Source organism: Poecilia formosa, unplaced genomic scaffold (assembly GCF_000485575.1).
Source record: "Poecilia formosa unplaced genomic scaffold, Poecilia_formosa-5.1.2 Scaffold46, whole genome shotgun sequence".
Lineage (NCBI taxonomy): Eukaryota > Metazoa > Chordata > Actinopteri > Cyprinodontiformes > Poeciliidae > Poecilia > Poecilia formosa.
In genome coordinates, this window is record NW_006799985.1 from 1,068,309 (window position 1) to 1,081,085 (window position 12,777).

The 12,777-nt window shown below is 41.3% G+C and overlaps 1 protein-coding gene across 2 annotated transcripts in view; it reads right to left on the bottom strand.

Moving 5' to 3' along the window:
* Positions 1 to 10,958: 10,958 nt before the first annotated feature.
* The window catches only part of sall1a (spalt-like transcription factor 1a), a 133,198-nt gene continuing 131,379 nt past the window's right edge, over positions 10,959 to 12,777 (bottom strand). For both annotated transcript variants that reach the window (XM_007552166.2, XM_007552172.2), the window contains one exon: positions 10,959 to 12,641. In XM_007552166.2, the coding sequence (XP_007552228.1) occupies positions 12,195 to 12,641 (447 nt within the window). In that variant the 3' untranslated portion in view covers positions 10,959 to 12,194. The remainder of the gene's footprint in view (positions 12,642 to 12,777) is intronic.

Genomic DNA, 12,777 nt, shown 5'->3' on the forward strand with positions numbered 1-12,777 from the left:
CCATCCATCCATCCATCCATCCATCCATCCATCCATCCATCCATCCATCCATCCATCCATCTTCTATATACCCTTGTCCCTTGTGGGGTTGGGAGAGTTCCTGGTGCCTATCTCCAGCTAACGTTTCGGGCGAGAGGCGTTGTACACCCTGGACAGGTCGCCAGTCTGTCACAGGGCAACAATAATGAACTCTTAAACTAAAAAACACTGATGACTGGGTTGAAAGAAAGCACTCAGTGTTTCATCTAAATGTTGCCATTAGTGAGTCCTGGTTCTCAGTATTATTGCTTGAAGATGTCAACATTGCTTTGCTTTGGCTCCAGGTACGGTTCACATGGCAAATTGGTCTCATAGGATGGGGTCAGATAAAGAGCGAATCATAGGTCCTTTTGAAGGGGCACCATACCTTTTGTTGCTCTTGTCCCACATAAGGTGACTGGACACCTTTCTACAGCCTGGACTGTGGGGGAGCGCACCACAGAGCACCTGGTGGTCGAGCCTTGTCTCCTGGGGCCCAGTCAGGTAAAGCCCAAAATGGCCACAGGAGACCACTTTCAAGTCAAGTTTGTCTTTCATGTGAGCTGATGTACCGGATGGCAAGAAAGGGCACAAGGGGCCAGCCGGTTCCAATTCCCAGCATCATAAACAGGCTTTTGTTGGCAGGGTCTTAATTACCATCTTCAGTAATACTGCTCTCAAAGTTTTTAAGGTGACTTTTAAATGAAATAAAACTGTTAGTGTCTTACACTTAACTATTTAATTTTTTGGATTAAAAACTTTTTTATGGTCTAAAATGCCCTAAGCTATACGATGTACATAAACAGTTTGAAGGTTGCAAGGTTGATTGTGGTGTAATTCCTGGATTAGAAAGAGACTGATGATGCTTTATAACTGGATAAGATAAAAATTTGTAAAGATTCCTTTGTCAAGGTGCTGATGGTCCATTGGTTAATTTCTGTAATCATGAAAGGTAATTATAGTTTCTTCTTTTTCCTGACTCTTCCATTAAAGTTTTAACACCCTAACCTGTATCCGGAACACTATAAAGACGTCCACCTCATCACTTAATAGCTTGCAGATGCATCAACACACTTACCCTGGTATTCAAGCTCCTCCATCTGCGGAGGAAAGACAGTCATTAGGAGCTCTCACCATGGAAACAAAACACCGCACACTTTCACACTGATCAGCCTTCATGGTATAGACACTGTAGGAGGGGGTTTATTTGTGGGAGAGAACTATGACATGGGTGAGCAAAGAAACTCACGAGACGTATAGACACACTCCCAGAGCGTCATGGCCTCTTGGCATGCTGGCGCCTGTCACTCAGCAAGGTCCTGGAATATGCACCAGGGCCATCGACAGGCGTCTGTGTCAGTGCCTGACAAACCTCAAGGCACCAGGCTGTAATTGGAACGACTGGCCTAATCCTCAGATCAAGACGGAGTCATTGACAATCTAAGCGGGGAGAAATCCCAACAGCAACCTATTAGGGGAGCTGGGGTCTTTGCTGGAAGCAGCAGGGTCAGATGCTTTCTTTGCCGTGCAATAAATGCTTCATAAATAATGCTCAGTCATGGAAGCTGCACCTGGACAAATAGAATTGATACTGACCTCCCCCCGCCCGCTCCCTGACCCTTTACCTTTCTGTTGTAATTTTATTAGAGTTAACAGATGCCCAGCACTTTTTGAGATATATGTACAGTAACTAGATAATCTATTTTGGGGGCGGGGTGGAGTTTTTGCTACCCAAGCAATTCTATTTCTTCACAATAAACAAATCTGGTGACAAATAAATGAATATACCCTACACATATTTGTTTTGCTGAAAGAGGGTCTTTTGTAAAGTCTGTTTCTTGAGCTGTTTTGTGAAGAAGAATGACTGATGGAGGGTTTAAATACGGTTACATGACACACTTTTCAGATTTTCCTGGACAAGATTTAAGAAATATTTGAAATATTTTGTAAGATGTGAATCCTTTGCCTCCAACTACACACATTTTGTTAAAGCACATGTTTAACAAAATGTGTTAAACATGTAATGGGATTACAATGTGGAAAACTGTGGAAAAAGTTCAAGTGGTATAAATACTTTTGCAAGGCACAGCAGAGATCTGAAAAACTGTAAATCTTTTGTGACGCCTCAATTAAACATTATACATTTCTGCACAGAACTCATGTTGTTGATTTTTTTAACCACCATCTCCAAACAAAATGCTCGGAGCCGAACACACACGAGGAGCATCAGCCACAGCAGACTGAGGCTTACTCACCCAGACAAGCCTCCTGACTGCAGACAAAGCAGTATCTGCAAGAAATAACTCACACTTAACACATTGCATCAGTTGTGCCAGACAGCCAGCAGAAAGGTTCCTGAGCTTCTTCAGTTCAGTCTCAAGAAGGCCAGTACTCCTTTAAAATTGCCCTGTATCCCTCTCTCATGCAGGGCAATGTGGTGGAGGTCAACTCTGACACCTTCTTGGCCAAGTCACTGACTCTGGCCTCTAGCTCTCATCTCAGAAGCCCAGGTGCCAAAATCCCTGCTCATTTGTGATGTTGCTTTTAAGTGCCCGGAAAGCGCTGTCAGTGATCATATGGGAAGGTTTGACATGAAGAGACACAGTATGAAAACCATGTGGCTGAGTATCTTGGAGATAAGTGTCACGTATTTTTGAGCTTGGCTCCAACAGACCAGTGGAGGGTGAAGCAAGTGGAATGCACATCTAGGGATTATTTACCTTCATAAAAGTATTCAGTTTCAAATCATAACATGCTTCCAAGCATAAAATGACCATATGAGATTGCAATTAGTCACTACAGCTCATTTCAAAGATTGCCTAGTGTACATTTCTTTCAGAGTGCTAAGTAGTACTTGGCAAAACTTAAGAGGCATCAGCCTCATGCAGTACATGACACGAATGTTTTTGTGCATGCGTGTGTATGTGTGTTTATAGTTCCTGGCTTTTGTAACGGCACCGGGATGCTCGAGCCGTCTTCCCAGGCATGCCTGTGCAGTGTAACCAAGGCTGACTGGCTGACCTCAGACTGTGTGGGCCCTTTAGTACAAGATGAAGGAGCTTTTTCATTGACACAGGAACAGGAGGTATCGCCTTCCCTTTGCAGCAGCACTCATTCATGCCAGACACAATGCGTTATTATTGGTTTTGAATTGAAATGTTAATTTTGTGGAGCTGGGCAACTGGGTTTGGGAGTTTGCCCCTTCTCATTTCTCATTTTTCACTTGGCCGAGGTGGTTTGTTTCATCTGGTAAAGTTAACCCTCGGCTCTCCTAGTGTTACAGCACTTTAAGGTAAAGACATGCAAGAGTTTTCAGCTTTTCTTCTCAGGCTAGATGTGGAACAAGACCCTCCATAAATGAGTTAAAAGGTGAGTGTTCAGAGGTGAAACCTGCAAGATGTGGCCCGTACCCACTGAGCAGCTACTATTGATCCCGAAGCCATAGAAGGGGAAAAAGCATCTCTCTTTCAGACCCGATCGTGTGAGGCAGGCAGGTCAGCATTCTGCTGTACAGCCTTCACAGAAATGAGTGCATCAGCAGGCCCGGCAGATCTATATGACAGGAATTAAACAGTATAATCAAATTGTTTGCGCAACCATTTAGCATCTCATTCCCTCGCTGCCCTGGGCCAAACTGACCACTGGAGACCGGCCATCCACAGCAGTAACAAAGTAGGGCAATAACTAACAGCGATTAAAGGAATATTGATGGCCTGTGACACAGAGCATCCTGAAAAAATGCTATTTGGTCAAATAGCTGCAATAATTAAGTATATGAGGGTCAGTCAATTTTATCTGCTGCTTTTATTTGGATCGATTCCTTCGTAAACTAGCCAGGCTTCAGAAAGCATTATTGCTGAGTGGGGTGTTGATTTCATAGCGCAGGTGCTTTGCCCCATAACACAGCAGCAGCTCCCAGGGAAGAGAGCACACAAAATACCCCAAACACAAGCACGGAAGAAAATAAAACAGTAAATCATTTATAATATTACTGAAATAGCTGGAGTTTAAATTTATAAGCATTGACTGTTCTGTGATTTTTTTCTCCCCCAACACCTAAAAAAATGTTTAACCTGTGCTTCAATTCAGAATCATCACATCCCAGATAGCAGTCTTGTTTTTCCAACGTTTCCTCAGGATGACAGATAAGCTTGTTAAAAATTCCCACCACGGATTGATAAACGCTAGCTGAAAGCAAAAATAATTAGATTTGGCTGCGTAAGACCTTGGTGCTGTTAATGCGGTGCATGTTATGGTTAAAAATAAACCAGCCCATTTAGAAGCTTCTCTCCCAGTTGATTGATTAAACATTAACCTGCTGGATCTGGGATATTTCTTATTAATCACAGGTGGCACAAACTTAACTGAGCATGAGGAAAGCGTGTTCTCAGGAAGAAATTGCTGAGAATACAAACTTGAATGAAATCACCTAAATGTAACATTTGCCATTCAGTGAATACTCGAGCTATGCCTTTTTATCGCTAGAGGAACAAGTGGGAGTCAATGTCCAACTCTGGTGGTGCAGCTAAGTTATGAACCCACCCACACACACACGCACACATCTCCATATCAAGCAGAACATTGTGGGAATTACCATGACCTAATGGATCGCTTATCTTACCTTTGATTGTACAATTCACAGAGGAAAGCGCTTTCCTTATGTCTACATCACTGTGTCCAATGAGAAAACTAAGACTAACAAAGATTTCAAAAGGGCTTCTTTTCCAGAAGATACGCTACACAAACAAACAATCCCAACTGTGACAGTAAAATAAAGGAACTTTATGTCAAAGTGGATTAACTTGAATATTCAGTCATTGTTTTTGGCCTTTACTTTGATGAGTGTGGTCAGCAGACAAGCTTCAACAGACTTCAATTTGAATCCTTCGTGCAAATTTCTAAGGCTTCTAGGCTGCACAGGAGCACAGATTGTATAGCATTGTTGCTTTGCAGTAAGAAAGCATGGAGTTTGTATGTTGTCCCTGTGCATGTGTGAGTTTTGTCTGAGTACTCGGGCTTCCTCCCACAGTCCAAAAATATGATTTTCTTTAGCACAGACTGCAGAGTTTGTCAGAACCGAAGGAATTACAGTAAAAATAGACCAATTACAGTAAAAATAGACCAATTACAGTAAAAATAGACCAATACTGAAAGAAAGTATTTTAGATTTCCCTACACATACAAGGAGAGTTGAAATTAAATAGTTTAGATTTAAAAAAAAAAAAAAAAAAAAGCTAATGTCTTAGAATGGCCAAATCAAAGTCCAGATTTGCAGGCCTGTGAAAAAGTATTGTAGTCTTACAAATGTTTTCCAGTTTTTATTTTTGTTACATGTTTCTTACCATTATATTTTAATACTAGGCAAAGATCAACTGAGGAAATACAAAAAAAAACATTCAAAAAAGATGATTGCCCACCTTTGTAGAATTAACTTAACATTTTAAGAAAACTGAATACAGTTTTGAAAGATGCAAAGTTTCATACTGACATACTGACAAAAAAAAAACATGCAGGGATAGAGTGATGGTGTGAGACCGTGCACTGCTTCAGGACCTGGAGATAATTAAAGGATTTCATACATGCTATTTGTGCTGAAAAGAACTCCATTGTGCAAGAATTAAAAGCAACCTGCTATGAAGAATGGACCGAAATTCCTGCCTGGTAATGTAAAGAGTTATTGGCAATAAATTGCAAATGCTTGATGACAGTTGTAATTGCCAACAGTTGCCAAACTAGCCATTAGATTTAGGGGGCAATTAAGTTTTACACAGGGTCAGGATGGTTTGGATAGCTTTTTGCCCTTAATAAATGAAACCAAATGAAAATATGCAGTGGAGATTGATATCCAAAAAGAAAACTTTCAAAAAGGGCCCATTTGCAGATGTTTGATCAAAATGTCAAAAGTGGCAATAAAATAAAGAAAACTTTCACTGCGGAGGACCTCGGATATTTAGCCACCGTTTTAAACTTTAACTTTGATGTGGGTGGTCATTATCCACAACTCTAACAGTCTTCAATTTGAGCCTGGCAGGGCGAAGAACCTACTTTAAAATAGCTACGTTTTTGTTGCCGTAACCAAGGGTGACTGTCACCTCCCCCCGCGCCCACCACCACCACTTTTTTTTTTTCCCCTGTTGTGCCCAAGGAGCCTTTTATGAGAAATTTGACAAGGTAAATATCCTTTCAGCTGTTTCACCTTATGAATAATGTACACTGGATGGGCTGCTTTCAAAAGAATAAAAAATCAACTGCTTCAGGCTTGTCCCTGCACATCAGTTGTCAACGCTAATGCGGGTGGCGGCTGCATCGCGGGCTCTTACGGCAGCGCACAGGTGCCTCTTTCACTCCCAAGCCAAAAATGACAAATTCAATAAAATCAAGCCAGATCTCCAGTTCACCTATGGAATCAAACGCACCTGACAACCAGCTGAAGGGCTTCTCCGAGCCACCCTGACATCTCATCTTGACATCCTAATATCAATACCTCATTCTGCAGCCGACGAATATATCTCTGTCTGACTAGAACGCTTTGACACTGTGAGAAAGAATATGTGTCAGAGGTTGTGGGACTCGAGGTAAGATTGTGATTAGGAAACTGAATCTCTGAGATGACATTAACAGAGAGTGTCCCCAACTGTGTGTGTGTTTAAGCCCCAGAGCAGACAGGCTGGTCTAGGGTTACCAGGCGTAATTCTGATGGTGAAAGCGCCACAATCAGCCTACTTAATCTTGAAGCTGTTCTTTAAAACCAGAGAAAGACGATCTGTCTCCATTCTACTGTACAAAACAAGGAAACATGTGAATCATCTTAAAATGGAAATGCACATTAAATTAAATTTGCCTTTAGGGGCAAGCAGGACAACCCGTGACACCAGGTTTGTCTGTGATAACAAAAAAGGTGCTTGTGCTTTGTCAAAAAGGCCCAGTCTCATAAACTTCTCCTGACCTGAAAGGAACAAACTCTGGATTTCAAATTTTAAAGAATTAGCATCACAATGGCCTAAATGTCTGCCTCGCAGTAAGAGCCCAAGAAAACGGCCTTGCAATTTCAGTGGTGATGATAAACTGGGAGATACAGATAGCAGGAGCAGTGTGTTTGAGACAATTCTCCAGTGTATGCTCATTAGCATCCCAGAATGTTCCCATCCAATGACGAGCGAAACAGAGAACTGAGGCCGTTCTGCAAGCATGGGTGCCTTATTAAAGAATGACCCAAGGAACCCGGAGTTTGGTGAGTCGGGTCTGGGAAGGGCTCACATTAGGGCTCCCACCTGTTTGTCTGGGTACTCCTTTGACACAATAGGTCATGAAACGCAATATGGGCCTGTTCCACTCTTTCTCACCACACAAAAGCCAAGGAGCAGATGAACTGGAAGATAAATTAGCCTGACTGTTGGATGGTCTCCACATGACTAGCCCATAAAAATAAACCAAGCAAAGAAAAAAAACACTAAATCTTCAGAACTTTGAAGCAGAACTTGGTTGAACAACAAAAATTACAAGCTAAGCCAATGCCAGTGTAAAAAAGTGAAACATTTTTGATACTCTTACAGTTTGATTCCTCCTCTGATGTTTTTTTTGTATATTTGAGTTTTCTACTTTATTGACAGAGAGTTTGGGCTGCATGGTGGCATCGTTGTACCCCTGTTGGTCTTGCCCTGAGTTCATAATCTGGCCACAGTCAAACTAAAGAAATCGCTTTGCTCGATAACAGCTTTCTTATTTTCCACAACCTTATTTTTAAAATAAAGCAGGAAATTTTAATCTCACATCAAAAACTAAATTTAAAACTGTGATTATTTAAAAATATGTAGATCATATATTTCAGGCCTATCTATATTCTATAGGCTGTTGCTTGTGACTGTTGCTTAGCATTTAATTAAAACCTAAAATTCAGTTTATTTGACATGTGATCAATAAAAAAAGAATTTGTAATGCAAACATATCACATATCACATATCACATATGTTACAACTCTGTTATGTACAGTACAGTTGAAGCTCTGACTACTGATTGTGAATCTTCCTCAAACTTTTGAATCCACTTCAGCTCCTAATTCTCTCACGGGCGAGATTCTCCTTCTTGTTTATGCACCATTTTATTTCAAACTTTTTCCTTTGATTCAATTTTCCATATGCTTGAATACAGCACAGTTTAAATGGCCAGCTTCCTTGGGAATGACTTTTTGAAGTTTACCCACCGTGCAAAGGGTTACAGTTGCTGTCAGGTGGTAAAGCATCAATATATCATAACATTTCTGGAATAAAAAAATGTTTTAGTGGTTTTATGTAATGCTTAAATTGTCTAAGAAGTGTTTGGTTTTTATTAGCGGTAAGGAATAATAATTAAAAAAATGCGAAAACACACTCTATGTATGATGAATCTATACGAAATATGTGTCAGACTAAAAATTCAGTTTCTAAAATTTCAGTTTTTGATTCACTCGTGTTTTGTATTTTGGCATTCACTGGTATAAAATAAAATGCTGTAAGTTGAAACAAGTGAATTTAAATGCAGTTTCAGGCAAATCTAATGCCGTTTATTATGAAGAGAGTCAAATACTTAAAGATGACACCAAAAACAGATAGAAGAGGCTGACACTGCAGCGGATAAATCCTAGAAATGATAAAATCCCACACAGGTGTGCCGTTAAAGTGGTACACTCCTCCTTTAAGATCCATCACCTGAGTGTGACTGACAGCGTGGGCAGGTGTGTGTGGAAAGTGGCCGGCGCTTGGTTCGCCATTGTTCCCAGTAGGTCTTTGATCTCCCAGTGTTAGGCCAGAACCCCTCAGTGGGGAGCCCCGGCTGGGCCCCAGGCTACGGTTTGTATCGACTCGGGAGGCCTGACAGCACAAGGCGCAGGCTGTGGGAGGGGGCATGGTGTGGGGGGGTGTACCCTTCCTGCAGCTTCATCTCCCCCTGATCTGCACACTGAAGGATGAAACAGATAATGAAACAGATTCAACTAATGCCTGAGTCAAGAAGGAGCTATTTGTTTCTTTCATTCCTGCCTTCTTCCCCCTGTATTTTACTTCTGTCAGATTCAATTTAACGCACACACACGCGCGCACGCACACACACACACACACACACACACACACATCACAAGGCCCACTGGAACTTGCTATCCAGTGCAAATGTACTTTCTTTCTTCTTTAATAACTTGGCATAACTAAACATTTTATTTTAGTTTCTTTTAACATCTGATCTGTCTATGCATTCAAACATGATAAAGTTTTGGAGTTCTGAAACTCTTGACAAAGGGATTTCTAGTGCAAGCTGATTTCCACTGGAGATGAATGGTTTGACTTTTGTGATGCAGCAGCTGCACACACAGCTCTTACTAAAGTCCAATCCTTTAATGAACCTTTGAGTGTACAGTAAGTGCACAGGAGTGGCTTACAGCTAAAGAGAGTAATGTTTCTGAACTGATGGTCCCCATCCTCTTCAGTCACTGCAGACCATCGAGCCGTTTGGCTCAAATTAGGAAAAATAAAACTTAAGGCAAGAGTCTGAAAAGGAATCTTGCTTTGTAGATGCATGTTGGTGTGTGTGTGTGTGTGCCTCTGACAGTTTCATAGACTCCCAGCAGCACCAGAATAAACTGTGTGCAGGTCAGACTGGGGCAGCCCCCCCACCTCTTACTGAGCAGCGATTGTGTTTCAGTGTGTTCGCCCGGCTCTTCCTGTGGTGCTGCGTGTTGTAGAGCAAAAAGCCACTGCTGGGGAGCCACAGTGGAAGAGATCAATCGTACACATTCCTGCCACCTGAGATTCAAGTGTTTCTGTAATACTGCACAGCTCAATCGATACGTAAGCAAGGAATTGGGAGGGGAGGGAGTCCAATCCATGCTTGGTTCTGGTAGGGCTCACACAGAGGTAAAGAAGGCAGGTTTTATTGGACGTTTCTGCTCCACTCTGGAACCTGACATGTGTTGAAGTTCATGTTTTTGATGCAATAATTATTTTAAACTAAAATATACCGGATTATTTATGTATTTATCAATGTAATAAGTTTCTTTAAAAATATTTTACAATAATCACTTTTATTCCGTTGTAGTTCAAATATGAGCTATATGAAAAAAAATTAAACAAAGCTCGCAGAGAGGAAGTATTTGTCCTAATTAGGCAGGAATGTGGATCAGTTTTGTTTTTCTTTCTGTCTTTGAAGGAATCTCTCAGGAAGCCGACGCGCTGCGCCAACACAGCTCAGGGGAACACATGTGACTGTTAAAAAGAAAGCGGGCGCTGTGGGCAAGGATCATTTAGCTTCAACGTCTTGAAATCTAAAACGTAAATATTGGGGGATTTTTTTTTTTTTTTTGGCGGGAGGTGCGGGGTTGGGGGGCGAGGTTTCGAGAAGAGGAAAGGGAAAGAGAGGAGGGAGCGCGCCGAGGATGCTGGACTGGGGAGAAACGAGCAGATCCTGCGCTGCAGGATGTGCAGCGATGTGTTAAATTGAATGCAGCTGGAGGATTCTTTTTTTTTTATTTTTTTTTTTAGGTAAGTCAAAAAAATTTAAACAGTCGGAAATTTGGCATCGTGATAGCGCTCATTGCGCCGGATTTTTGTCGAATTAAGAAAAAGAAAAAAAATAAATAAAAAAAAGCAGAAGAAACGCAATTAGTTTCACCTCCGAAATACAAGCCTTCAAAATGTATTAATTAATGCTTAAGCTAAAGAAATTGCTTTGCTCGATTTTTTTCTTCCTTTTTTGAAATTTACATCAGAACCTTATTTTTAAATTAAAGTGGGAAACTTTAATCTCACATCAAAAAATAAATTCAAAACCGCGATTATTTAAAAATATGAAGCTCGAAAGATATTTCAAGTTTAATAATAACTTGAATTAGTGCGGAAAAATGAAAAAAAAACGAGAATGCATTTATTTTTTTCTTTCCAAAGGGCGAATAAAAGCACACAAACACACACAAGATGTTTCTTTTGGAAAACTGATGTATTTGATTATTAGAGTAAAGAATTACAGTATCTTAGTTGTTAGTAGGTATTAAAGTGTAGAGAAACTGGACCCATAAAGATCTTCCAACTTTCCAAGAAAGTGCATGTAACAGTCCGAAGGTTGTCATACCCAATATATATTTATATTTATAAAAACGCTCTCAGTTTGTATCCCCTACCCACCCATTTCTGGCCGTGATGGACTTCTCATGTGATCAGTATGTACATTATCCCACAAAGGAAGTTGCATTTCCAAATCTGAATGTATTTACAGAAGCTTCAACACATGACTTTGCACTTGATGACATAGGGAGGATGCTGGGACATAGCAGCAATGTGGAAATCCAGCTGAGAAACTAAAGGAGAGTCCGTCTCGACTGATTGGCTGCCACAGCTCCAAATAAAATAAACCCGACAGAATATTCCCCCTCTGTGTAAACGTCTTGCTCCCCTCAAGACAAGAGCAACAAAAAGGAAAAAAAAAAAAGAGAGAGAAGGAAAAAATGTAAGTAAACAGAAAAATGAAAAGTAAAATAGCCAGGGACTGTAACAATAAAACAAGTTAACACTAAAGAAACTCGTGAAATGTAGCAAACTTTAATATTTTGTCTTCTTTAAATAAGATAAAGGTAAATAACAACTAGAAAATAGGAACTACCACATCATTTTGTCCCTTGCTTGAATGTCATTGTTTTGTCTCGAAAAGGGGAAGGGAAACACACAGATGTTAGACCATCTAGAGGAGATCAGTGTACATTATTTACAGAACGTTTGTTTTATTACAGGGCTAATGTATCACATGAACACAGACAGCTCAGTTATAGCTACTACAGACAGAAAATAACTTAATGCCAAGGTTAGGTTATCCAACCAGATTTTCTAAGTCTCCGAAGCGCATATTTAAAGCACCCATACATACCCATTCTGGTTTTAAAAATAAACAAACCCTAACTGTTAATGTTTCCACTTGTTTTCAAGCAAGGTTATAATCACTAATAAATAAGCTCCGTAAAACTATAACATGTACATTGTACAAAAAAAGCAACTTGTCTTCACACGAGTGTTCGTAAAGATTCAATGGTGAGCAAAGCAGTTCAGTTGATTTTTATCCTCGTCTTGTTTTCTTCCGGTCTCCTCTTCTCCATGTGTACACATATGTTCACGGTGCCTAGAGGCACCTCTGCGTGTCTGTGCCCAACACGGGAGCATTGCAGTCTAATTGGTGACAATCTCTTTATTGTCCTCCATGAAGCGTGTGAACCGGAAGTGGGACCCGTTCTCTGTGTTGGCCATTTTCTCGAGGCCGGCGAGAGCGGCATTGGGCTCTGCACTGTGCAGCTTGTCCAGGCTGCCTGTGAGGCCGCCTATCGGAGAGCTGCCCCCGTTCCCCACTCCGCCCGACAGAGGTGGGATGCCTCCATTCTGGATGACAGAGATTTCATTTGTCTTCATCGCCAGCCCATTGGAAAAGGCCGCAGCGTACTGGTTCCAGAAGCTAGCCGGATCTCCGTTGCTCGCTTGATGCCTTGATGCCATGTCTTTCTGAAAGATTTCAGGGAACTTGACTGGGTTTGTGCCCAAGAAGGCCATTGGTCCGTCCACAGAGAGCCTGCGGCCACGTCTGGCAGGAGCACTGTTCCACATGTGTGTGCCCATGTGGACCTATGCAGGTGGAGAGGGAGGAGGGAATAAAAGGAACAGAAGGAGGGGAGGACAGACACAGAAAGGGATGAAAATTAGTGTTGTTTACAATCTTGGCCACAGGAGCTGCACATGAGATGATGCAATGGAAAAAAAT